Below are 26492 nucleotides of genomic sequence, written 5' to 3' on the forward strand. Positions count from 1 at the left end.
AGAACAGCAGTTCAGTGGGGAAGGAGGTCCCACACAGACAATTTGCTGTAATTGCAGTAGGATGGACCAGGCATTGTAAAACTCAGTGCTGCCTAGTTGGCAGGTTAACAAGATACAAATCTTTTTCTGTCTTTCCCAAACAAGAAAAATGGTAAAGAATTCTGGTTCCTGCATTAGGACTCCAAAAGAAAGCCTATGGTTCTGTACTCATTGAAAACAGGACATGTGATAGCAAGATCATTGGCTGAAGATGTGCTGAAGATGTCCTAACTAGTAATATTAATGATCTACTTTTGACGTGCTGAGGTCAGCGTCACAGTACCTCATCAAGATGAAGGATTTTGGGGCACAAAACACCTAGAACCCTAAAATTCTTCACCAAAAAAGCTTTTAAGTATTGATTTAAGCTTGAGAGTTCTTTTTAAGCTGACTGAAAACTGAAACCTCAATCTAATTTATAACGAAAAAACATCTTTCAAGTTAGTTACCACATTTTCCAAGGGAAGAGCAGTTTGACATGGCATGACTGCATTTCTTGCATGATGAAGACTGTTGGCATAAAACAACCAGCTGCCTTGTAGCGTATTACTCCTTATATGGTAACATCAGAGCTCAAATTCTGAGTTTCTGCAGGAAATAACCACGTTAAAAACCACAATTTTGTCCCAAATGAGAAAGAATTAACTATATTTCAAAATCTCCTTCAAAATATTTTCTTTTTTTAAAACATTAATCCGTGAAAACATTGTGTTTTGCCATCACAATAATTACCATAGCTTATTAATTCCATATTATAAAGTAAAAATGAATCATTTAAATCTTATGGAAATAAAATACATCAGCCTCCATTTAACTTAATGTTTTGATTATTTCTCATAGACTCTCAAGTACATTAGTCCATTTTTGTAGAATGGCTTGATTTCCTAGATTAAAAATCTTTTGGTGGAAAACAGCTCCAGCAGCAAATTTTCAACATGATACAAAAAATACTTTATCTTATAAAATGTATTATTAAAGGAGTATGACCAGCTCATGACCTCTCAGGCCACAATCCCATTGTTACACAGTTCTTAGGAAAACATCTGCAAGCCCTCCTCATCATGCGTTCCAAGAAGTAGCTTGGTTCTGGGTAACGAAGCCACGGAGATGCCGGGTGGCACTTGGCAGTCACGTCTGCTTGTGTACAAAGTAATTGCTGATCTGGTATTACCACAGCCTGACAGTCTCTGACCTACGGACAAGGAAAGGACGCAACACACGGGTGACAAACATCTGTCTTATCTCAATATGGGCGGAAAAGCTCATCAAGGGAAGGCTATTTTCCCTCTTTGCCAGAGACTTCCAGACGGTGCCCGCATGGGCCGTCTAGCAGAAGGAAATTCAGTCTCTGAGACCTCAGTGACAGCAGGGGAGAGACTTCTCTGTTGAGCCGCAGATCTGATAACGTGGTTTATCTCATCACGTTTGGAGCGCCCTTACGCGTTACCACCATTTTCACACCTCAGTGGGCACGGCCTCAGTCGAGTCCCTCGGTCTGCATCCTCAGGCTCCTGGGAAAGGTGACTGGTAGCAGTTCAATCAACTATAGCACTTCCCCAGTATTGATATGTCTAACCACAGCGTTTCAGGAAAAAAAAATAAATAAATCAGAAGCACTTATTTTAAAAAAAATTATTTTAAAAAGAAGGTTGTTATGTTTCTCCTCCAGACACCTCCCTAAAGAACCCGCCCTCGATTTAGCGCTCCGGCCATCACCGACGGGCTGAGGGTCTTCCTCCCTCGGGGCTCGCCGGGGGAGGAGGGAGCCCGCGGACCCCGCTCCGGCGGCGCTGCGGCTGCCGGCGGGCCGCAGGGAGGCTCCGCGCCCCGGGAGGCCCCGGCCCGGCCCGGCCTGCCCCGCTCATTAGCCCGTGACGGGAGGAGGGGGGGAAGGAGGGAGGCCCGGCTAGCCCAGCCCAGCCCCCGCCCCGCCGTCCCTCCTCCCCGCCCCGGTCCCATTCATTCCCAGCCCCTTCCTCTGCGCTCCTTCCCCTTTCCCGGCGCTGCCGGCCCGGTCGCCTCCCCGCCCTCCCCGAGAGCCCGGCAGCGGGAAGGGCCCTTCGCGCCGCAGCCATGGCCGCCGAGGGGGTGGACGAGCGCTCCCCGCTGCTCTCCGCGCCCGGCTCCGGCAATGTCACCCCGACCGCGCCGCCCTATTTGTCGGACAGCAGCCCCCGAGGTAAGGCGGCCGCCGCCGCCCCCGGAGCCGGCGCGGGCAGGGGGCTGCTGCCGGCCCGGGCACAGCGGCGCTGGCGGCGGGGCGGGCAGGCCCTGAGGGGCCCGGCGCGGCCCTCGGGGCGGGGGTCGGGCCCCGGCGCCCGCGGCGGGGACGCGGCGTCTCCGCCCGGTTGCGGCGGCGCGGGGGCTCCCCCTGCCTTTGTTGGCGGGCGAAGTTACCCGCTGCGGCGGGGCCGGGCCGGGCTGGAGGCAGCGGCAGGGGGGAGCCCTCGCCCTGCCCCGGCGGCGGAGGACGAACAACAGGTAACGCCGCGCAGGGCCGGGTAGGCCGTGCTCCGCGCTCTGCTCCGCGCTCCGGAGTGAAGTCGTCAAAAGGGAGGAAAAAAAAAAATAAATGTTTGCAGTGGCAGAACAAGCCCGAACCGGTCTGCTCATTAAACTCGCTCGCACGTCGGAGCTTGCAGAGTAATTGTTGGACTTCGGCTCCCCCATTAATTAGGAGCAGGCTTAAGTAAAAGATTCTTGTCTAGGAACGACTGAACTCGGTGCAGCGAGACGCAGGGTGGCAGCTAGTAGAGGTGTAACGCAGAAGCGACACAAAGTACGCAGAGCCCTGTTTCATCTCCGGTGAGCATCGAGGTGCGCTAACCCGGAGGAGATGCCAGCCGATCGGCTCCTGGGCTGGCCGTCAAAGTTAAATAACGAAGGGGCTCTGTGCAGTGCGGTAGTTGAAGTCCAAAACCACTAGGATGTCCTTGCAAACACACTTCAAGGCCATAGCTGGTTTTGGCTTTTTTTGGAAAACAAGTCAGATACTGTGGTTACAAATCTAAAATCGTGGCTTAACAATATGGTATTAACTTTCTTGCACAGACTTAGAAAAATAACCTGAATATTTAGTAGGTAGATGAAAAAATTTTACATAGAAAATATAAATCAGGATGTTTACAAAATACATTAATAGATTTTTTTTTTTTTTTCCCAGTTAAACAGTTTAGAGAAGAAATCAAGGGGGGGAGAAAGCTGAAGGAATCAAGACTAAATAAGATTAGTGTAGCTTTGCTGGCTGTAACCTTTAAAATGTAAGATTACAGTCCTGGGCTCACTGGATCCAGTGTGTTGGCCCTTTCTTAAGGATTTTTATGTAATTGTATAGATTTATGACATGTATGTAACTAGAATACTATGAGTGAACATATCTCTGTTTTGAGGTATACTTAAATTTGTGGAAAGCTAGTCCTCTTTGCCTTGATATGAAAATATATTTCAGCTAGTGCTGTAGCTGGTGTTGACTGTTTACTTTCATTTTAATTGCTCAAATTAGTATCAGCCGGACAAACGGCACAGGGTTGTTTGGGGCTTTTTTAAATCAAATTGTGTAGGATTGACATAATCTCTTAAATTTTGTAATTAAACCAATCCAGAAATCCACCTAAATTAAAATTCTGTTATTCAGTGGTTTTATTTTTAGTAGTCCTTATCCTGTAGCTATTTTGCATACATTTTGATCTGTTTTTGTAAAGGTCTTTATAGATTTAAAAAGTAATGAAAATGCTTTAGATAGGTGACTCTTGTTTGAACCCAGGGTAAAACGACCTGGAAACAAGCTGGACCCCAAATGCTCATTTTGGTTGGTAGCCATGTCCTGCAGCTCCTTCAGTCCGTGTCTGTAAGTCATGTTAAGTAGCTTGGTACCAGTGGTAGGGTGTGGTGCTTGAAATAAGTGGCTTGCTCCCAAAAGTGAGGAGGAACCATAGAGCTCCCTTAAATGTCTAACATCTCTTGCACGAGTTGAGGATCTCTTGTTTGATCAGTCCGTGAGCAAGCATGCTAGGTAGCACTTCAAAACTGCTCTACAAAACTTACAAAAAGATATGTAGAATAAAATTTTGCAGAGCTGTGACATAGACCCCATAGCTCTAGTTTCCTTGCTCTGTCAGTTATCCTTGATGAAAGGATCCAGGCAAGATAAACCACCTTTTTAGCTAATGGGCAGTCTTTCTCCCTAGTACAAATCTAGACACAGAGAGAAGCGGCATTCTTGTGGGGAGATGGGGTTTGCTTCCAGCTCCCTTTCTGCAAAGCTTCCTTGCTTACCATCACCTGAGTGTTGTGGAGCTGTAGAGGAAGGAGAAAGCCGCCCTTTGCCCTCCAAACTACTACCTGAATGTATGTCAATAGTTTTATCCCTGTAATTATATACTGTGCCCAATATGTCATCCTGAGCTTCAAATTAGAGAGGCCATGGTTTGAAAGTCTTCCCTTGTTGGGCTGCAGCTGAGACCCAGCTGGCCCTTTTCAGTGTAAACTGGTGGATGGTTGAATCCTGGTAATGGCTCAGTGTTTGTTTCTAAGGATGGAAGCAATTAAGCAAGAAACATCTTTTCAATGTGGATGCAGGGCACATTATGTATGAAACTTCACATAGACAAAGGGTGGAACCAACAGTTTTGCTCCCTGTAGTAGGGTGGTTATTCAGTGGTTTTCCTTTTTTTTTTTTTTTTTTTTTTGGGGGGGGGGGGATTTCCTTGAGGCTTTTTCAGTTCTTAACTATCTGTCTCTAACACAGAACACTCTTTTTCCCTCACCCACCCCCTCCCAGGTCAGCATAAAGAATATATATTTTTTTTAATGAAATAAACAAAACAAACCCCAAAACAAACTCATTTCTATTTGACCCAGGTAAGCTGCAAGTGGTTCCCTGTGGTTTCTGTCCTTTGAATACCAAGGGAGGAAAGTGCACAAGCACCACAAGGAATTTCTAAGGTTGAATATGTGATATCTTCTACTGCATCTGTATCCTGTGGGGCTGAGGAAGGAATCATAGATGTACTGCATGGTAGGGCACTCTGCTAATCTTGCTGAACTAACAACTGTTGGATTTCATTTTTCTAAAAGAAAAACTGATAATATAGCTGTAAACTGGTATGTCAGCAGCAGGAAGTTCAGCATCTTATTAAATGTGTCCTGAAACCTCTGGTGTGCATGTGAAACTTGCCTACCATCCAGTCACATCCAGTATGACGGACCTTTATGAATTGGTTTTAGGTGTTATAGTTAGCCTGAAATTCAAGTTGTCCCCCCCCAAAAAAAAGTCATACTGAAGTATGTTAATGTGCTTTAAACCTTTTTTATTAAGGGCTAATGAGCAGAGAACTCCAAGACAATGCCTTTATTTTTCTTTTCAGGTATATTTCCCAACATACTTTTCTTTAAACTTAATTTTGGTGGCTTTTGCTGGTTTTGTTTTTTTGGAGCTCTTCCAAATGCACTTTTTCTTTAAGGATGAAAGTTGTAGTGCCAAGACACTTCTGGCTTTCTGCTCCATAGCAAATGTTACTTGCTGCAGCACCACTCTGAAAAGCAGCCATTATTTGCTTGCTATCTGCAATTTGCTGAGCCAGCAAGACAGGAACAGCAAGGATGCTTACCTGGAAGCTGAGGCTGGAAAAGTCTCTGGATGTGTCCATACGTGCTCACATACCTCATTTAACCAATTTTCGAAATCCTAAGAGTTGTCACTTACAAGTAGGATATAGAATATTATAAATGTCTAGAATGGTATATATAGTTGCCAATTCTTAAAGTATTCCAGGATTGTTGAAAGCTGAAAGGCTGGGGGGGATGTGTGTCTCTACTTCCTAGTACCCTTCAAGATACTGTTTGTTTTCCCTTAGCACAGCCGCCCTGTGCCCAACTGATAGAGTTGAGAAGTCACATTGTAAATACAGAGGACAAAGCAAAAAAGTTTTCTAGCATGATTGTTGCTTTTCAGAAAAGCAACCTCAAAGCTGGGATTGAACTGTAGCGGTGTCTTAACACAGAGTTTTGTATTCGGTCTACTTGGATGTGCCTTTTGTTTTAAGGCTACCTGTGCTCCTAGCCAGGATGTGCATCAGCAGCTCACTGCAGGAGCAGGTAAGCAGCCTGCTTACAGCCAAAACACCCTTGCAGCAGCCTTGACTTTGCCACTCGAAGCTGACACTGCTGTTCCCATCATCCAAATCTCAAACCTGGTTTCTGCAGTGATCTAGTAGGCTTGAGATTGCTTCCAGTTGCCAAAGTGTGTGGGCACTAGGGTTTTGTCTTGTGTCTGTGTGTTTGTTATTATCTTGCAATATCTCCTCTCTTGCGTGTGGCAGTCTTATACTTAAAATAGGGTATCACAATATGCAAAATATTGTTGTCTTAAAAATTTTTGGCTGGATGCTGTATTTTCCCAGAGTGTAATTCCTCAGAAACAGAAAAAATCAGAACAGTGCTCTAAATGACCTAGTATTTCTTAAGGATGTTAGTTTCTGCAACCAGTATATGAAAGCTGAAGGTGTGAAGTTCACTTGCTCAAGTAATAGAGCATCAGTTTCTATGATTACTTTGGAATTGCACTGCTGGTTACTGGTTAATTTTGTTTCTGGGATGCAATTCATAGACCTGCAAGGTGTCCACCCTCCTGCTGCCTTTGTGAGTTAAAATCAAGTACAGGTCTGGATTGTTTGTAGGCCAAGTAGCAAAGAGAGCACTGAACAGCAATGCTGCTTCAAAGGTTTGTGATGACTTTTTGGATCTGAAGGGCGGACAGGGTTTCTTATATCCCTCCAGCTTATGACACTCACTTTAAAACAGTGAAGGAGTGATGAGTGCTTTCTTACAGGCTTAAATTTAATAATTGGCCTTGTCAGCTTTGATAGCAGCCTGTGATTTTTTTTTTTTTTTCTTGCCACGCCCCTAGCAGATACTACTCTGTTCAGTGCTGTTTGTAAACTGAAAGTAGACTGATCTCTCATTGCTTCTCTGAAGATTTTATTGGCTGATTGGATGTAATTGTGAAATAATAATTTATTGAAGTCCAAGGCTAATAATTCAATTATTAGTATTAAAAAAGTTAACTATGAACTACTGCATATACTCATTCCTTATTTGCTTACCTGAAGAGCCCTGAACTTCTTGATGAAATAAAAGCTGGTGCTATTACATGCCAAGTAATTGTGGCATGTACTATGCTGAATTGTTTTCATTCCATGGCTTTCTAAACCAAAAAGTATCTTGAGTGTTTCCTCACTGGTTTGTCCTGTGCTCAGGACTGGCAAGGCTGCAATCTGCTCTTCTATGGGGCCCTGAGGCCAGTATGTTCTTCCTTGTGTTAGCGTGTCCTAAGTGACTTAAAGACCTCCTTGTCCATCTGTGCTTTGGCTCTTGGACAGTAAAAATATCTGGAACCTCTAAAAGCAGAAGCTCTGAGGTTTCAGTTCATCTCTTTTACTTCAAGATATCTGCACTCAGAAAAGACATGCTTCATGCCACTTTCCATCCAAGACCTGTTTCCATAACAGGACTCTTCTGTATTTTTACCTGTAGTATTTGTTACTATATGATAGACATTTGTCTGTGTTTCAGTCTCTCCAGATGTTTGTAAATGCTGGTTATGGCTATTCTGCCTACCTGTGTCTTATCTTCTGTTTTTTTCTTTAGAAGCCAGTCTCTGTTTGCTACGAATCTGTGGTGGGTTTGGGGTTTGTTTGGGGTTTTCCCCCCCGCTTTTCTAAAGACTGTAAAAAGTTGGTCTGAAAATCAAGTTGCATAGATGAGCCTTTTGTCTGATCCGCTCTTCAGAGGTGATTTATAGTTTGTGTTGCTGGTATGAATTATGTACAACTACGGCTGATGTTTGGGTACACAGAAGTTGTGGGGAAAGGTAAAGCAAACCTAAGTTTGTCTTATGTTTATACTAATTATTAAGTTTGATTTATTTTTTTAATATTTGTTTCTCTTCTTTGGGGCTGTGACTATTGGAGATTATCTTTGCTGATGGTGTTTTAGGATCCCATTTGGTTTTCAACTGAGATTTCCTGGTCTCTTGCAGCAGAGCTTCCTCCTCCATATACTGCCATTGCAAGTCCAGATGCCAGCGGTGTTCCTGTAATAAACTGCCGCGTGTGCCAGTCGCTAATCAATTTGGATGGCAAGCTACACCAACATGTTGTTAAGTGCACAGTTTGCAATGAAGCTACGGTAAAATGGATTTTTAGCATTTTCTTTTTGCTGAGGGAACTGGGTGGAGGTTGAAATACGTTGTTGGTAGAATTCATGTCCTTGCCTGCAAGGGGCGAGTCTGTTTCTGCCATCCCTGCAGAGGACCTTTTGGCGCAGCTGACCACTAGCTTAGCTAGCACGCAAGCTCAAGGGTTGTTGGCACAAGGATGGTCATAAGCAGTTAAAATAAATATTTGTGTTGTTGTGCTGGCTGCGCAGGATGTTTCCTTCTGAGGAGGACAAAAAGGAAAGATATTGTCTAAGTAATCACTCTTCTGTAAAAAGGGTGAAACTGGTTTTGGTAGGATGATGAGAAATGAAGAATTCAGGCATTTTAAGAGTGGAAGAAACAAAGTAAGTAACCCACACCTCTCCCTGGATATACTTGCCTCCCGCAGTACTATTCAGTCAGTTTGTTACCTTACTAAGAAACAAACACAACAGTTTTGAAATGCATAAATTGTAGGTTCTTTTCTAGTCATCACAGTCCTTTTTGCTTCTCCTCCCATTTTCTTAATTCGTCTTGGACTCCTGCTTCTATTTTTTTTCCTTCCTGCCAGTTTTGGGATCTGATACTGCAGCACTCCACAGCTACTGGGGGCAGTTGCAGAAAAACACTGGATTGGATTTATGTTATGAAAAGAACTTTAAATTATGTCCAGAAAGTGGGTAACTTTAAAACTGTTGGAAAGCTTATTTTTTCATTTAGAGAGTAGAGAACCTGCCATTAATACTCACTTTCCCTGCCAATATATAGTGTTTCAAGCCACACAAAGTATCTTGTAGCTTTTGATCTGCTGTAGGAAAGGAACCCAGAAACTTGACTCCCTGGATGGAGAAAGATGATTTCATTACGGTGAACTGTAATCTTATTTTAAACTGTACCATGTCTGCATACTCTCGTAGTGGCTGAGAACCAGCCTGTGATCCTTTCACTGTTGAATAAAGCCATTGTACCAGGCAGGGAGGCTTTTGTTTGATGTTTTGACTTTTTTTTTTTTTTTTTAATACCACTATTTAAGCTCACATTTTAAAAAAAGAACTAAACTGAAGTCTTGAGTTCTTCATTGCTAAAATATGGATTCTTTTTTGTTAGTTTGCAGAATCTCTTGTTTGTTCTAGTGAGGAAACTTGTATTTCCTTCTCTGGAAAGAGAGAAAACTTCTAATTTTGTCTTGACTCTCAAGTCTCCTCTGTAAGAGGAACTGTGTTTCTCTCTTCACAAGAATTTGTCACTGAAGTTGTTCTGCTTCGCCATGCTGTTATAGGGAAAAAAAGTGAATTGCTATGACTTCTGATGTGTGTTCTCTGGTGGTTTTTTTTTTTGTTCAGCCAATCAAAAACCCTCCTTCAGGGAAGAAGTATGTTAGATGTCAATGTAACTGTCTCCTTATCTGTAAGGATACATCGCGGAAAATAGGCTGTCCAAGACCAAACTGGTAAGAATAAAAAAGTGTAAGTGCCTTGAGATAGTCTTATTTAAAGCAATTCTACTATTTGTGTTGGACATTGAAAACTAAAAGAGGTTCAAGTCTGGGCCTCTGTATGTGGACACTTAAAAGAGCATTACTGAATTACTGCAGACACAGGTTGTACTAGCGTCAATTCTGAATTTATTTTTTTTAAGATTAAAGAGGAAAAAATTATAGGTTTGTTATTTAGCGGTAGTCTCAAATGTGTGTTTCCCATTTTAGCTACTTCATAAGGAACAAGTGGTATAAAGAACAGCGGAGAAGAAAATCACTTCTTGTTTTTGGGACTTGCATAATTTCTTGCATACTTAATTATTGTAAACACACAGGCTGCTTGCTTTGTCTGAGTGGGGACTTCAGAATGAGATGTAAGACAGAGAAGTAAGGTGGCTTCTGTGCTGTCCTCCCTTCCTTGTTATGCTGAGTTTTCGATCTCCTCTCAGCTCTTGATTTTAATTTACACATTTGTTATAAAAGAAACAAGCATGATTGCCATAGTGAGCATTCTTAGTGTTGGGCTTAGAGTGTTAAAAATCCCACTGAGGCAGGAGTAATTTGATTGTCAGTGGTGCATCTCTAACAAGAGAAATTGAGTTGAAGGCCAGGTTCAACGTGGCGAGGTCACGTGAATACGTGAATGGGACCTTTACCACACCATAGTCACCAGTCTGTTGGCTGTTCTAGTTTTGAAACCTAGTCTGAGACCTGGGGGGTATTTTTTTTTTTAATTTTTGTTTTTTTACTAATGCAGTGTTGGGGAAAACTTCAAAACTTTCCAAATATTTTCTCAGAGTGCAAAAATGTTCATGGAATACTTCAGTTGTAATATGTCATATGGCTGGTAACCAAACTGAATCAGAAATTCCCTAATTTTATTACAATAATCTCAAAGGCATATATCTCATTTTTCCTAAAATAGCCTATGTATTTGTCTTACTAGGGGATACTTTGAAGGAGAGAGTTGGGACTATGCCCTAAATGGAAGGCTCCAGATTTGAAGGGAGGTCTTCCAGAATACAGTTTTGGTTGTATATGGAGAGAGATGCAGTTCAAGTTAAATAAGGCTTTAATTTTTCCCTTCACTTTTTTCAAGCTAGGAATCCTGATCCTCATTCTGCTTTGAGTTGGCTAATTTCAGTACTGTCATTTTGGATGGACAAATTGTATCATTAAACTGGAAGCACATTGAACATAAAAGCAAATATGTGCAAACTGGTTTTTGAAGTAAATTGATTGCATTTAGTCAACCTGGGGTGGTTTTCTTTTTTAGTTCACTCATTTTGAATGAAAATTTTACTGCACGAGTGTGGATATGCTGCTTATATTGACATGGTTGTCAGTATTGTGGGAAGGAGGAGTATCTGAGATGGGAAGGAGAACTAGATTCTGGAAGAGTCCTTACTCTTTCTGTGTGTTTCACATGGGTATGTACATTCCAATTCACAGGCTTGCTCAACCTGGGTATTAAGATTTCATTTTCATGAGGAGTGTTTCTGCCATATGATGGCAAGTCTTTGATCTCTGCAGGGTTCTGGCTTGCATGGCTGATCTTATAGTGAAAGAGAATGTTTTCAAAACTGAAAAGGAAAACATTTTGGAAAGAGACCAAAACTGGGTGCCTCATCTGTTTAAAAAGCAGATTATAGTTTAAAAGTGTAAAATATTTGGTAGTGACTGAGGTAATTGCTTAAATGCATCACCCTCCTTTTTTGCCAGCTTAATTACATGTACATCTAATGTTCTTAACACAGTAGACGCATCATTACTCTTGGTCCAGTAATGCTGATCCCAGAAGAGCAGCCCGCTCAGCCTGCCTTGCCAGTTCAACCAGACGGAACTAGAGTGGTATGTGGGCACTGTGGAAATACGTTCCTTGTAAGTAAAGCACAAGATTCTCCTCCTCACGTCACCGTGCTATCCCTCAAGCTGTTTGTTGTAAGCACTTTTAAGAGCATATTGCCTCACTCTATGGCATCATTGAGGAATTAAAACTGCTTCTGTGCTCATATTGCTATGGATGTATGGTCTGTATTTGATTATCTTTACATGCGTTTCAAGAAAACTTTTAACAGTCTGTCTGTGCATGCATGGACAAAGCCCAAACTCAGTCTTACTGCTTAGTGATGTGTGAGTAGACAGTGCTGGAAAAGGAAGTCATGCCTCCAGATTCTATTTAGGCTTGCGATGATGGTTACATTCTGCAGTGGCTAAGAGAGCGGTTCTGCCATTGCTGTATGAACCCCAAAAGCTGTTGGTTATAGCAGTTGATGTTAGCATATCTGTCAGTTGTTACAGAACTGGAGATTGTGGTTTATATGTGAGGTTGACAGTTGATCCTGTTTTTGAAGCAGAGGATTCAAGAATACTCTTCTGCTGTTGAACTGTTTCCCTTCACGTGGATAAGGGATGCCATGCTTGAGTTTTGATTTAGGCAGAGTCTCTGCAATAAACAAGTAAATTAGCTTTAGCTTCATCATCTAGCAGTGCTTGAATGTTTCACTGGTTTGTCAGTTATGGGAAAAGGCTAAGATAAGTGGTACAGCTGAAGGACCTACATAGTCACTAGAGTGGTGTTACGTTCCTGAAACGAAGGCTTGTAAGATACATAAAGGCCAGAGAATACTCAAGTGCATTTTGTGAAAGGAGAAAGGAAACTTGGAGATGGTACTCCATGTAGCTTGTATCAGAAGTGAGAGGAGTTTGCTTGTGATGGGCTCTATAATGGAATAGACTTGTTCCTTCAAATCTTTACTTCAGGTTTATGGATCAGTATGCAATAATGGCTTAACTACTACAGTAGATGATGAATGCAGGAACAGGAGATGGCTCTTAGGCTTTTTTTTTTTTTTTTAAGGAGAACTAGGGATTTGTTTATGAATTTACAAGTAAGGTAGTATCTGAGAAACCATTAGAGAGATGTTTGAGACATCTTCTATCTACTAGTTCTGCCTATATAACAAAAAATATATATAATTCTTATTATAACCCTTGCTGAAGAACAGTAAGGAGATAGCTGGAGTGGGTTTTCTGTTTGCCTTTTTTTTAAAAATGCAAGTCTGTATGTGACCTTAACTAGTAAGAACATTGTATGTGATATAGAATAATGTCACTGACAGAAAAATACCAGATCCACAGAAGAAAAAGGCAGTCTCAAGAACATGTTCTAAACCACGAATCTTTTATTAAAGGCTGCCTTTTCTTCTAGCTTTTTTAAAAAAAAATATAGTAGCATGTTACAAACCGTTAAGTACCTGCATGAACACTGTAGTTTGATACAGAGTCATAATTTAATTTTGTAATGCCATTAAGTTTTTCAGCACAGTTTAAAACCGCTCAGGCAAAATCAGTGCTGTAGAGGAGTTACAATACTAAGTTTTAACACAGTCTCTTAGCACAGAAGACCATCTCTACCGTGTGATTTAATCTTTTTCTTTTTTATTAGGGAGAGTCAGAGTAGTAAAACTCTCATTGTGAAGTTACTGGCCTATCTGTGGTTGCTTTTATAAGCATCGGAGTTTTATTTATCTTTATCCACTATTTACTTTCTATGACTGCAGCCCAAATTAATTTTGTAGTTTACACTGTGAACTTCTTTAGGTGAACATAGGGGAAAAAAACAACCCCAAACCCATAAAGGCTCATTTTGTCCATAACTACTAGATTATGCCTTAAAGTGCTAAATTTTGCAATCTGAAATTTGTGCATGTGACTTCAAATCTGCTGGTTGCTTTAGGCAACTGCATCATTTTGAACTTTGTAGTCCTATCTGCCAGTAAGACCAATTTACATGGTACATTGAAAAGAAACACTCAAAATAATTAGAAATTTGAAGATTAAATTCTTTTATGCTGAGTTATCAAGAAACAAACCCTTTTTTTCTCACTTTATGTAGCTTTCCCACCATTCTTGCTTCTACCTTTTTCTGTTACTAAGCTTCAGATTCTGCAAATTTTTTTAGTTAAGAAAAAAATCAGAAAAATTGCTTGGGTTTGAGGGAGCAGAGAAGCAAAAAATAAAGTGCTTTAGCCAGCCTGGAGACTCAGCTTCTGTGAGGGTATTTTTGCCCTTTGATATCTCCACATTCTAAAGCAAATATGTAATGCTAGATGCATCTCTCAGCAACTCAGTAAGGTATCTACTCTACTTTACTTGGCAGTTAAAAAAAAAGTAAAACAGACAAGCAAAGCTAGTATCCCTGGGGTGGAAAAGTCAAATTCAGTTGTTTGTTTTGTGTTCTTTTAAGAATATCAACTTGTTCACCACCTTCCCAAGAATTTTTTTTTTCCATATGAAAGCGTAAGTGTGTGCTGTGCTTTCCCTGCCTCTACACATCGGGGATGTTTTTTATGAATTATTAAAAGCATGCTCCATGCTGTGGAGTGCCTTCAACTTTCTGTCTCAGCTGGGAGAATGACTTAGTACTGAAGTGATACTGTAGCTGAACTATCACTAGTTTTTCACATTTTGTTCATCAAACTGTTTTTGTTCCTTGGGGAAACTGATAGGGGTCTTTACTGTGTTAAGGTTTCCGCTGTTTCTGTCAGATTTGGAGTTCAGACAAGTGGAAAAAGTGTCCAAATAGAAAAGGAGATCAGGATGAGAGTTTAATTGTCCTGCTGAATCGCAATCTGATCTGGTTTGGGCTTTTTTGAGAGCTGCTGGACTTAGGCTGTCTCTGACTTAGTTTCTGCCTTGCAACCCCTCTCCCAGGGGCCTCTGCCTGTGATGATTTGTGGCTGTTGGAGGCTAAGTTGACTTTGGAAATGGTGGCAGGAAGGGGAGGGGTGTCCCTGTGTCTCCTTCATTCTCCTGCTACTGTTCTGGTGCCAGAGAGACCCTCAAGGACAAGAAGCTAGGAGCAAGCTATGTAAGCCACAGGCTGTAGGCTAAGCAGTGTGGTTTGTCAGTTGTGCTCTGTCAGTTTTATTTTTAAGAAACTAATCAAATGTGAAAAGTATTTAATCTAAAATAATTGAATAGAAAACCCTTTAAATTCTTTAGAAAGCTAAGAAATGTTTTAATCTGCAGAAGTATTTTGCTTTCCCAAAGGACCTGGGGGGAGCAGAGGGGAATCTTTTTTTTGGTGGAAGCAGCTGTATGTAGGGATGTGTGTGTACATAGGTATATAAATCTTGATTTTTCTCTGTCTTGTATTCAATGCGTTGAGAGCTGTTTTAGGCTCCAAAGGAAGAAAGCTTGATATATTCTTCTAGTGTAAATCCTTTGGATGTCTGGTTTTGTCCACAGTTGAAACATTTGAGCTCTCTGAAATCCTCATGTGTGTTTCAGTACATCTAATCAGGGATTTGGGCTATTGTTTATTGTTTATTCCAGTGGGAAAAATACAGTTTGTATTGTTGGAAGGGAGCTAAATTTCATGTAACTGTAACCTTAAGTTTTCTTAACAACATGGAACAAGATTAGGTTCTTTAAAGCACTCTGGAATATGACTAAAAATATCAGCTTTAAGCATGATTTAAACTACTTGTTAAACCCACCAAAACTCCAAGAACTGGAATTTGCATGAAAATAACCCTTCCCTACAGTGCCAACGTGACCTGAATTCTTGCAGTTTGAAGTCATCCTAACAGTTGGTGCTTCTCTTACTTCCAGGTAACTCAAATGAAAACAGATTGTCAAGGCCTCTGTTTTTTCCATCAACATTTAGAGCCCAATTGCATTTGAGTTTGTATCCATTAATAATTAGGGCTAATAATCAGAAATCTTAAATAAAGCCCTAGAAAGATGATTAATTAGTGACTTTGGAAATGGAGTTGCCTACCCTGGAATAGAGTTACTGTACAGAAGTGAAGTTGAAGTATAAATACATAAAACGTAAATAATGGATTTACTTCTGTTTCTGGAATTGCAGTTTAAAAAGCTGAAAGAACAGCTCTGTAGGGGCCTGTCTCCATCCCTGGTACTGACAACTGCACCTTATCCCACTTTTGCTGTGTAGAACTAAGTGAAACTGAGCAGTTCTTGACAGGGATGCAGGCAAATAGTGAGCTTGTACCACTGGCAGGAATGTGGAAGCAGAATTAATGCTCCTAAAAGGCATTGCTCAGGTGGGGAGTATTACAGCACCTTTCATTTTATTAAGGGATAAAATATATGCTAAGACAGTTTGGCCAAGTCTTTGTAAACAAATAGATTTTAAAGAACTATGTAACGAGTACTGTAATTGGATACTTCAGAACCAGGAAAAAAAGATTTATTTCTTCTTAGAGGAGAATCTACCCTATTAGTGGTAAATAAAACTGAGGGAGACCTTCAAGAGGCAGGAAAATGCACTCTCAATACTACAGATCAGAACCTTGCTCACAGCAAAACCTGCTCATACTGGCAAGGCATTACAAGCCACATCCTATTCCTTTGCACATAAAATCATAAATTCATTCTCAGTGTTTAAATGGTGCTGTGCTGTAGCTGGGTCCTGTTTTTCATACAAGGGTGGGCTCTGATTTTTCATTTGTCTTTGTAGCAGTTACAATACTACTCGCTTCAGTAGGCTGACTTCTGATTTCTCACAGAGATAAGGAGGATCTAAATGGAGGCATTGGTAGTCTGTGCTGTGTGGCTTCTTCCCCTGCTAGTCAGTGTGACTTTTGCATAAATTAAGAGGGGAGGGGAGAAGAGAATTATATTTAACCAAGAAACTGTGATCACTACCTCCAGAAGAGAACTGCAGTTACAATATAACTGCTTACAGAGCAAAGAACAATAATCTTACCCTTTTGTTCAAGGCAAACGTTTAAAATGCTTGTTTAATACTTCTGTTATCACAGAATGAAATCTAACAAAAACTGCAGTTTTTACATGAGTATATGACTATATCCTCTGGTTGAGGTCGTTCTAGGCATTACTTTCACTAAGGCTGCTTTCCAGATAGGTTTTAGTCTGTGCGTGGAAGGTTATGACCATACCATGTATGGTTCTATATATCACCTTTTTAAAATGTCATGTAAGTAGCCAATAGAATTCTCTGTTTTATTGATATAAAACTTATAAAGACATCTAATTTCTAAAATATTCTTTATCTAATCTTCCTGTACACGCTTAACTTAGTTTTCACAAATGATGCAAGGGTTGGGGAAAGATGGGAAAATGCATCTATCTGTAATTGTGCCAAAGAAAACACTTTTTTTTTTTTTTTTAATTCGGGGTATATTCATAGTCGTGGAAGTAAGAGAAAAAACTGTATTAACATTATCATGTTGCCCATACTGCGTAACCACATTACGTCAAGCAAGTCTTGTAATACTAAGGCAAATCATGGGAAATGTTCACATGGAAATCCTGATCCTACGTTGCCACTGACAAAAGGGCATCCCATTTATGGAAGAAAGCAAGAAAGAAGTCAGAGAAAGCCTGAGAAGCAAAATGTTTTCACAGTAACATTTAGCATGAAGTACAACAAAATTGTTCTCAGGCCAGTTTTTCAACCTCTTAATTTTTTTCTTTTTACAGTGGATGGAACTGAGATTTAACACACTAGCAAAATGCCCACACTGCAAAAAAATGTAAGTTCTCTGAAATAAGTTACGTAAATTAACTGTTAAGCAAGTTGTCAGTGTGTCTTGCATAGAAGTATTTGGAGTAAAATGTGTCTGCAGTGCTGACTATTTTGCCATGTTTATCTGAATTTCAAGGCTAAAGAGCATGTTATGTGCACATGAATTCTCCACCCTTTATGCACAAATCAGTAACTTTGTCAAACCCAACCTGCGTTTGTTAAAATGCTCTGAATTGCCAGGGGCAAAAATAAGCTGCTAACAGTAGGGAGGAATGGGTTGCTAAAATTAATAACTTACATCTTTGAAATTTTATCATTCTGTGCAGTTAATCAGATGTCATTTTTAAATGTAGAATTTGAATTGCCTTACTGTAACAGGAGGAAAGGAAAGAATCTTGTTTTAATCTGAAAGAGGTTTTACTGAATTCATAAACCCAACAACTAACTTGGTTAAGCATCTTAATGCATTAGCTTGTTTAATGTTTATGAATTGATGTGGAATAACTTGTCTACTCATTTGCTATTACTTCAGTAAGAAGGAGAAAAGAATACAAGAGCTCTAAGTTTTTTGTGTTTCAGGTTTTTGTTTGGGGCTTTTTGAGTATTTATTTGGCCTTTCTTATCTGAGGTCAGGAATATTTTGAATTGTTGTTAAAAGCTACACTACTAATGTAGTTTAAATTTGCATGGTATCTCAACCACAGGGTGTGAAATAAGAGTTGAAAATAGTACTTCAGAGACTTGCCTGTCCTGATTTATTTAGATATTTGTCTTCCTTTGATAGGCAAGTGCAGCTTCTCAGTTAAAGAAGCAGGTGTGTTTTCTGCTGGAAATGGAGAACCACAGCTGTGCATTTTCTAGAAAAACTAGCAGGTTCCTTAAGAAGCAGAGGCTTAGGATAAATGTACTGTAGGTGTTGGCATGGCCTGGCCTTCAACAGTGATTGAAATCTCTTACTGGAGTGTTTGATAGAGAAGTCAGTCTAGTGGTATGTTTAACCTCAGGAGTGGAATCCATTGGATGTGGAGTAGTGGATATGTTCTAGTTTGCTTAGGTCAGATAAACACACACGCTCTTGATGAGAGGTGTTTTGCAGGGGTGTTTTTACCAACTGTAATTGGGTTTGGTCTCTCCAATCCTGGGGAGGAGGGTTGGTGTTTTGTGGCTTCGTTTGTTTGTTTTTAAACTAATTGCAATTATGTTTTATATTTTATCATGCCGCACTTCATAGCTGACCTCAGCTTTTTTCTTGACCCTCCTTAGGTACAAAATGATTTGCTGTTTAACCTTAAAAACAAAACAAAAAACCAACCCCAACAATAACAAAAAATAAAACCCACCCAAAGCAACAGTCAAGAAGTCATATCATAAGATGTTTTGGTCTGTCTTCTGTTGATTTGTGTTGCTTGTATTTTAAACTCCAGCTGGGGTCTTAAGGATTTCTTACTATTTGTCTGTAAAGTGCAAAGCGTGCTATCTGTAGGTAATAAAACTGGAGCATTTCTGCAGTGCAGCTTGTGAAAATTACAGCTTGCAAGGCAATGGAATTGCAGAATACAAAACAAATTTTAACAGATAGGCATTTCTGTCCTTGGGCTGAGGATGCAAACTGTGGAATAGTGTAATTTAGCTTGCAGTGTGTTGCTTGGTGTCTTCCCACGTTTGAGATGTGACAGTCAGGAGTTCTGCACTTCTAGAAGCACAAACATTTCTAATGCATGAATTCAGGGCACAGTATAGGTGAAGCAGAGCTTTGAGTCATGATGATGGAATAAATAACTGCAGTGACCTGCTCCTTTCTATCAACCCTTTGTCAGAGGTTGTCTTACTTGTAGCCAAGTAGTCAGAAGGGAATGTGGGGTGCTTTATTTCAGTTTATTAATGCAAAACTTCTTTCATTAGTAGCTGACTAGTCAGATGCAAAACTGTTCATTTCTTCTGTTGACTCAGCTGATGACTGTCACTGAAAAAAGGATAGTGTAGACTGAGTCCAAATGCACCTTAAATCACTGCAACAGTAGGTTTTTCAAGAAGATACCTTCTGAGACGTCTGGATTCTCAAAAAATTTTCATTTTGTTTCAAACATTTTTAAAAGTGCAGCAAATCTGCAAGTAGCTTGTTTGTGACCACCTATTTGCTTGATGGAAACTAGATCTTAAGAATGCCTTGTAAAACTGCAGGGGAAGTTAGGAGCTATAACATGAAAAGGTCAGTAACAAAACAATGATCATGTCTCGGTACATAAACAAAGGAACCTTTCATATCTGGATGTTGGGGGAAACAGGATCTTGGGTTTCTTGTTTGTTTTTTAATCCCATCTACCTGCTACCATTGTGGTCACAAATTTATTATTTTGTGACATACTTTTTTTGTCTGTGTCATTGTCCCGTGTCCCTGCACCATCCTATCCCCCGCCCTGCCTGTCCATCCGTCCCTCCACCCCATCATTTTTTTTGCAAAATAAGTTGGGGAAATATAGAAGATTAGTTGTGATGCAGAGAATAAAATCACTTCCTTGGCAAATGAACAAATCTCTTTGGAAACGGGCTACAAAACTGGTTATACCAGTATAGGTAAACTGTTTGCAGAAGCCTTGCTGGTGTGTAGTGGTTCTGCCTGACATAGGCTTTACTGCACTGGGACAATAAATGTAGCTAATGAGGAAATTTTTGCAATATAGTTTTATAGTGTGGATGATGACATCTAGGAATGGGAGTGAAACTGTTTGTTTTTAATATTTTAGTGTTCTGTGTTTCTAGTTATCTAGACTACTAGATGTTTATCAGCCTGTTACTCAAAAAAGTGAGAGGTTTAATGAACACTCCTGGTATTTTTCTCATTTAATGATGGAGGAAAAGGAGGAACTGTTTTTTGTCTGTTGCTCTCTTTGTCAAGCTGTATATTAAATCATCTAGAAACTTCAGGAACATGAATTCAGTTACTAGAAAAAGAATTGAATGGTACAAGTTTTTATTTCAGAATGCCAAATGTCTGTATCTTTAGAACCTATTTATTTTTCTTTTTTAAGGCCTGACAAAATGATGAACCCTAATGAATTTATAATACTTTTGCTCCATAAAGTTCTTGGGACCTTCAGGAAAAGGGAGAGGTGTTGGAACCCTGTCACTACTGTGGAGGCTAGTTTCAGCAGTGCTGTTCACCTTCAGAATACTGGCATTTTGATTTTCCTCTTAAATACCCTAAAAGCATGTCTGAAACCCTGGAAATAATTCCTATTATTTGGAGCACAAGAGACCTTGCATTCTTTCCTGTGCTACTCCTTTAATAGTCTCTCTGCCTTGTGGCAGTTTTTCCCTCTACTAGTTACTACCTGATACTAAAGTGGCTTTGGTGTCTTTTATATCTGCTGCCGCTGCCCAGAGGTCTGGCAGGTGCCTTTGCTTCCCTAGCAGCAGCTCAGAAAGAAAGAAGTGCTGCTTCTGAATATCTTTATAGTGAGTTCACCCTCATTTAGTCCTGCAATGGAAGCAGCTCCTTCCATGACTTAAAAATGTTCTTTTGACCCCAGTTTTAGTATTTCTGAATGTGCCTGTCAGAGTTGCCACAGTTAGTAGGCTTTGAGGTAGGGTTTGAGCTTTCTTTATTCAAAGTTAGTTTGGGGTTTTTATGTGTAATTTGGGGTGGGTACAGGGAAACCTCACTATTTAGAGTGTTCCAGTGACTAATATTGCTCTTGAGAGATGAAAAATAAGTTATGATTTACTGGGATTGTTAAATATTCCCAGGCCTGTTATGTGACTGTAGAAACAATATATTTATTTCATCTTTGCTTTCTGTAGGGGGGGGGGGGGGGGCACTTAAAACAGTCTTTATGTTTCCTTTTTGTGGCATTTGAGATGATGGTTTCTCCCTCAGCCTTTTGTACTGGATAGGGGAGGACAGAGCTTAAGAGAAGTATGGATGGAAAATACCAGGGTGCCTGCAATATTATGATTACAAAACCAAGATCATAAGTCAGACAGCTCTAAAAGTGAAGGTCTCCTTCCCAAAATGAACCCTGTCTCTGTGTGAAATACACAGCACAGTAAATATCATGCATCTGTTAGGTGTATTGAACATGACATTTCTATCAGCTTATCTTAAGGTATCCAGCTCTGTAATAGAATTAACTTTCTGAGTACATAGCCAGGAAATCCTGCAAAGGAGGGAACCTAAGGTCAGTTTGGCAAGCCTAGTGCTCATCAGTTCAGCTTTGGAGAAGTCTCCTTCCTGTCCCCTTCTATAAAACTTCAGTTTTGTTTCTTTTTTTTTCCTCATGTAACTTGGAATCAGGTAACATATCTCTCTTGAGTGTATGTAGAAGTATTTAGGGTGGCTTTTGGGGAGTGTGATTGAGAAAATGGTACAATACCGTTATTTCCCCAGTTGGGAATTCTCCCACCCTAATCACACCTCGCACACCCTCCAATCCCATCCCAAATGTGTATGGTGAGGCTTCTGGTAAGAAGCAATTTCCCTTGGGAAATTAATGAGGAGAACACTTTCGGAACTTTTCTTCTGAAAGTGTATAACAGATGGCTTGTGAGTGGTTGCTCTATTCAACCCTTGCCTTGTAAGATGTAAGCATGTTAGCTTGAGGACTGCGGTGGTTTTTTTTTCTTGGAGCATTTTAGAAATTCCTTGTAAAGAAGTAATATTGGAGTAAAGCTGCTTAAACCAATCTATTTGAAGGCTTTCTAAGATGAATGCTTGAAAAACTCTAGTCACATGCTAAGCATATGAGGCCTTACTTAATTAACTGGAGCCAGAAATTTGGTTAGTCATATGACATGTACTACTTCAGTAGTTCAGCGGGGCTTTCTTCTGTTATATGCTTATCTTGCATATGTTGAACTGTCATGAGATGAATATGACTTCCCCTTGCATCTTTGAACACAGAGTACAAGCATTCCAGTATTTCCAGAGGCGTGCTGATCTCCCAGAATGGGATGAAGTACTTAACTAATGATAGCATGCTTCAGAACTATCTCTAAGATAGATGGTACATGTTTTATGAAAGCACCTCTGCCTCTCTAGTCCTCTCAATGGGCCTACCTGTTCACTGTTCACAAAGGAATTAAATCATGTTCCTATGTGATTGCAAATGTGTGACTTGAGATGTATTTGCTAAACAATGCTGAGCTTCTAGAATAATTTTTCTGACTGTAGTAAAGTGTAGTGTTTTATTTGCATTTTATATTCTGTTTGACTGAAGCACTGTAATAGTTTAATGCAGCAGGTAGAGACAAAGCTGTCTGTCTGGGAGTTTGTAGTCTAGATGATGAGTGATAGAACTTCCAGGGGATTTATTTATCTTGGTTGTCAGCACTGATTTGTGCAGCTCATGTAACCTGTGGTAGAACTCTAAAAGAAAACAGAAAGTAAAAAATCTTGCCATGTTTTTGAAGTTACAAAAACTGACTTAAACATGTCTAAAGAATTTCAGTGTTGACCATGAAAAATTTTTCATGTTTGACTAAACAGTTTGGGGTTTTTTTATCTTCAAGAAATGGGGTAGAGTTTAGCTACTCAACAGTATTCAGTGAGCTGTTCCAGGAACTGTATATGTTATTGTTAATAACATTTAGGGGTGGTGGAAGTGATTTCCAGTTACTTAGATGCATGTGAATGTATTAAAGTCATGTATTAATGTATTAAAAGTCTAAAGGGTGTCTTACAACCTATATAGAAGCTGCAAAGCAAACTTGGGTTTTGCAATTCAGAGGCTATTCAAGATACTTATCTGGGCGCACTGTGGATATAAGAGGCAGACACACTCAAACTGTAGGTGTGGCACCATTCTGTTGCAGGCACTTAGATTTTTTAGATACTATATTATCTTCACCAATAGTTCTTTAAATCAAATATGTGAACTCTGTCTTTAACTGCTTGATATAATTGTAGAGTTTGCCTACAGCTTTATAAACTTAAGATAGTGGATGTGTGTTGCCATTCTCCTCCCCTTCCCCCCATTTAGACTGAATAGTTTCTATTTATGTGGTTTGGATTGTTTTTTTTTAATGTAAAATACCATTTATTTTCTAACAGTTCTTCTGTTGGAAGTGCACTGCCACGGAGACGCTGCTGTGCATACATTACAATTGGAATGATATGCATCTTCATTGGAGTTGGATTAACTGTGAGTGATGTCCTGTGATATACTTGCAACTGTGTGCAGGGGTGTGCATGTACAAAGGAGCTCCCTTGGTCGACCAGCTTTTCTTTCCCCAGCATTTGAGTAAAACCTCCTAAGTTTATGTGGGTTTTGTCACCTCTATTAAAACCACAGACTTAATCATCTGAGTCAGCCAGAAAAATGAAATGTGCCAGAAGATACTTTTTTAGGAACTTTGAGACTCTCTTCTTCCTGATGTTAAATTTGACTCTTCATCTCTCTGAGAACTTCAGTTTTATGAGAAATGGTTTTACTTCACTACAGAAATACTGGAACATCTTGCTCTTGCTAGGGCTCTGAAAACTTCCAGGTTTCTAGAAATACATATCGCTGTATAGCCAGGAATGTTTCACTGCAGTGGAGGGGAGTGGGGTTTGAAAAGTTAGAAACATGTATATGCCTTTATAATTTGTACAAGTTACAAAGAGTAAAACCAGATAATAAGCTATTTACAAATTAAAAGGCTCAGGTAGTTTTCTTAGTAACAGAGTAACAACAATCTGACTTTCTTGGCTCTGAAGTATCTAGTACTGGTTACTAGAGCAAATTTTCTACCTGGCAGTCACAGAAAAGTACATATGAAGAAATAACTGCAGTTGAATTCATATGTGTGTTTTTTCACTATGCCTCAAACTTGTATTATAACCTGAATAATTTTTTATGTGTGAGTGTAAATGAATTATGAGGGATTTTTCCGGTTTCCCTAATAAAAACAGTGACAGCCAGAAATAAAACCAGCAAAAGACAGATTTCTTTTTATACATATATTTTTTAACAACCTTACTGAGTTTGAAAATGAGTGTGGCTAGGCACACCATGAGGTGTGCCTAGAGGCTTGCATAGCCTCCATCCTTGGAGTCTTTTTGGGACCCAGCTGGGTTAAAACCCTGAGCAACTTGGTGTGACCTTAGAGTTGACCCTGCTCTGGGAAGTTGGCACTAGAGACCTCCTGAGCTCAATTATCCTATGATTGTGTGAAATAAAGCTAATTAAATATCTGATTTATCCTTATCAAAGTAAAAAAGGTGCCACAATGCTTCTCCTTTATATAACTTGCTCTTCTCTGAAGAGCAGATAGTGCTGTATGTTTGACACTTTTGTTTTCTCTTTTTAGGTTGGCACACAGGATTTTGCCAGGCGATTTCATGCAACGTATGTTTCTTGGGCTATCGCTTATCTCTTAGGTTTAATCTGCCTCATTCGAGCCTGCTACTGGGGAGCCATTAAAGTCAGTTATCCAGAGCACAGTTTTGCATAGAGAATTTGCTAGATTATAGCAGGTGAACATCTAGCAATTCTGGATATTACATCTTGGACACTTTTGAAACCTCTCCTGTAAGGATTCCATTCTGTTCAAAGTAGTTTTAAGACTGGGGGTCTCTTAAGAACAAATGTTCATTGCACTACATAATATGCAAATAGTTTGTTTTGCTGCTAGATTCCCTAGCTCTGAATACAAAGCTGTGTTTACATGTTCATAACTCTGTCTTCATAGGTGTTGAATTTTATTTCAACGGACAGTATTAAGTTTTACATTTCCTTTGTTATGTTAAAATCCGTCTACCATTTTTCTAAATGATCAGCAAGAATTCAAAAGCGAGAGTGTTTATAAGTGTTTCTACAGTAGCTTCACATTTGTACTTAACATTTTAACTAAAATTATATTAAAGTGGCTTGCTTTAAAAACCTAAGCAATAACCATTTTGCTTGAACAGCTTACTATATCTTTTGCCTAAGATCATAGTGACCTTATTCAGGAAATGAAAGTTAGGAGTGTACTTCAGAAGACTGACACTGTTGCTAGAGAGACATTTGTAAACACTGTATGCTTTGAGATTTTTCAGGTAGAGAGATGCTATTTTGGTAGTCCAATTAAATTTCCATTTATCCAGGATTGGATTTCAGTTAGGATAAATGCTTTCTTCTCAAGGATCCTGAGATTTAGGTGTTTGGTTTGGGTTTTTTTTAACTGGCAAATTCTAAAAGCCATGCTCGGATTATGGAACTTAACTCCGGTTATTCGTACAAGTTCCTTTACAGGGTCTAAGGGAAGCATTTCATATGACTTGTTTCGTAATACTTTAGTGTCACATAGGTGACAATAAGTTGGTGATGGGTTGCCTCTTACTTTCCTTTGATCATGTCAGATTTTCCCTGTTTGGGAGAGTTATGCACTGGTCACTGCAAAGGGAGACACTGTAAATTCACATTAACTGCTGTAATAAGAAAATGAATAAACTATTACTTGGACCATTCCATCGAAGTACATCTAGTCAATTTAGCACTGACTTGCTAAGAGAATACGGAAACAGAAAGTTTTTTCTAATGATGTATTCACAAAGGATTGAGGGACCAGTTCTTGCACTGCCCATCTTTGTAGTTTTAAACAAGTTTTTGCTAAATTTGGAAGGAATGTCCTGAGTGATTTAGATGACTGTAGTAATTTAGATAATGGGGTCAGATGGGTAAATTAATGTGGATGTTTCAGGGATACATGTAATTTAAATTATCTATGTTCCTGCTAGGACAAAATGATATTCAGATAAGGATTTTGGAGCACAATAAATGTAAATGATCAAACTGTAAATGAGCTGTCTTTGTATGATGCTAAATGTATAAAAGCAGTAGCTCAGGATTACAATGTACCTTTTACAAATAAACTAATAAAGAAATAAAGATTATTATTCAAACTTAATATATTCTATTTTTTGTATATGAATAAAAATACACAAGTGGAAGAATTTCCTAGTATGATACAGGAACAACAAAGGTATTGCCCAGCAGAGTGTGCTCTGTATATTTGCTACATGGCAGCTTCAGGAATATTAGAGCAAGAACAAATTGATGTTTTCTCGATACTTTGGGAAGAATGAGGAAGAAAATAAGGGATGAGACCACTGTTGGGATTATGTATTCCTTAGTCAATGGCTTACTGAGGGAATATAGTAATATACTCTCTTCTTTTCCTAAGACTGCATCACTTCACTGTAGGGATTTGCTGTGCTCATTTGCATCTTAAACCTTTGAATACTCTTTCCAGCTGTCTTGTATTTCAAAATATTTTCTGCCTTCCACATCCTG

General features: G+C 39.7%; 1 protein-coding gene across 1 annotated transcript; it reads left to right on the forward strand.

The window, feature by feature from the left end:
• Positions 1 to 1975: 1975 nt before the first annotated feature.
• PIP4P2 (phosphatidylinositol-4,5-bisphosphate 4-phosphatase 2) lies at positions 1976 to 26097 on the forward strand. Its single transcript, XM_074898743.1, has 7 exons — positions 1976 to 2218; positions 8078 to 8226; positions 9580 to 9686; positions 11471 to 11594; positions 17190 to 17242; positions 23285 to 23375; positions 24526 to 26097. Exons 1-7 carry the CDS (start codon positions 2113 to 2115, stop codon positions 24667 to 24669), a joined length of 774 nt encoding a protein of 257 aa, XP_074754844.1. The 5' UTR covers positions 1976 to 2112; the 3' UTR covers positions 24670 to 26097.
• The last annotated feature ends 395 nt before the right edge of the window (positions 26098 to 26492 follow it).

The sequence above is a fragment of the Athene noctua genome, chromosome 2 (genome assembly GCF_965140245.1).
Source record: "Athene noctua chromosome 2, bAthNoc1.hap1.1, whole genome shotgun sequence".
Classification (NCBI taxonomy): domain Eukaryota; kingdom Metazoa; phylum Chordata; class Aves; order Strigiformes; family Strigidae; genus Athene; species Athene noctua.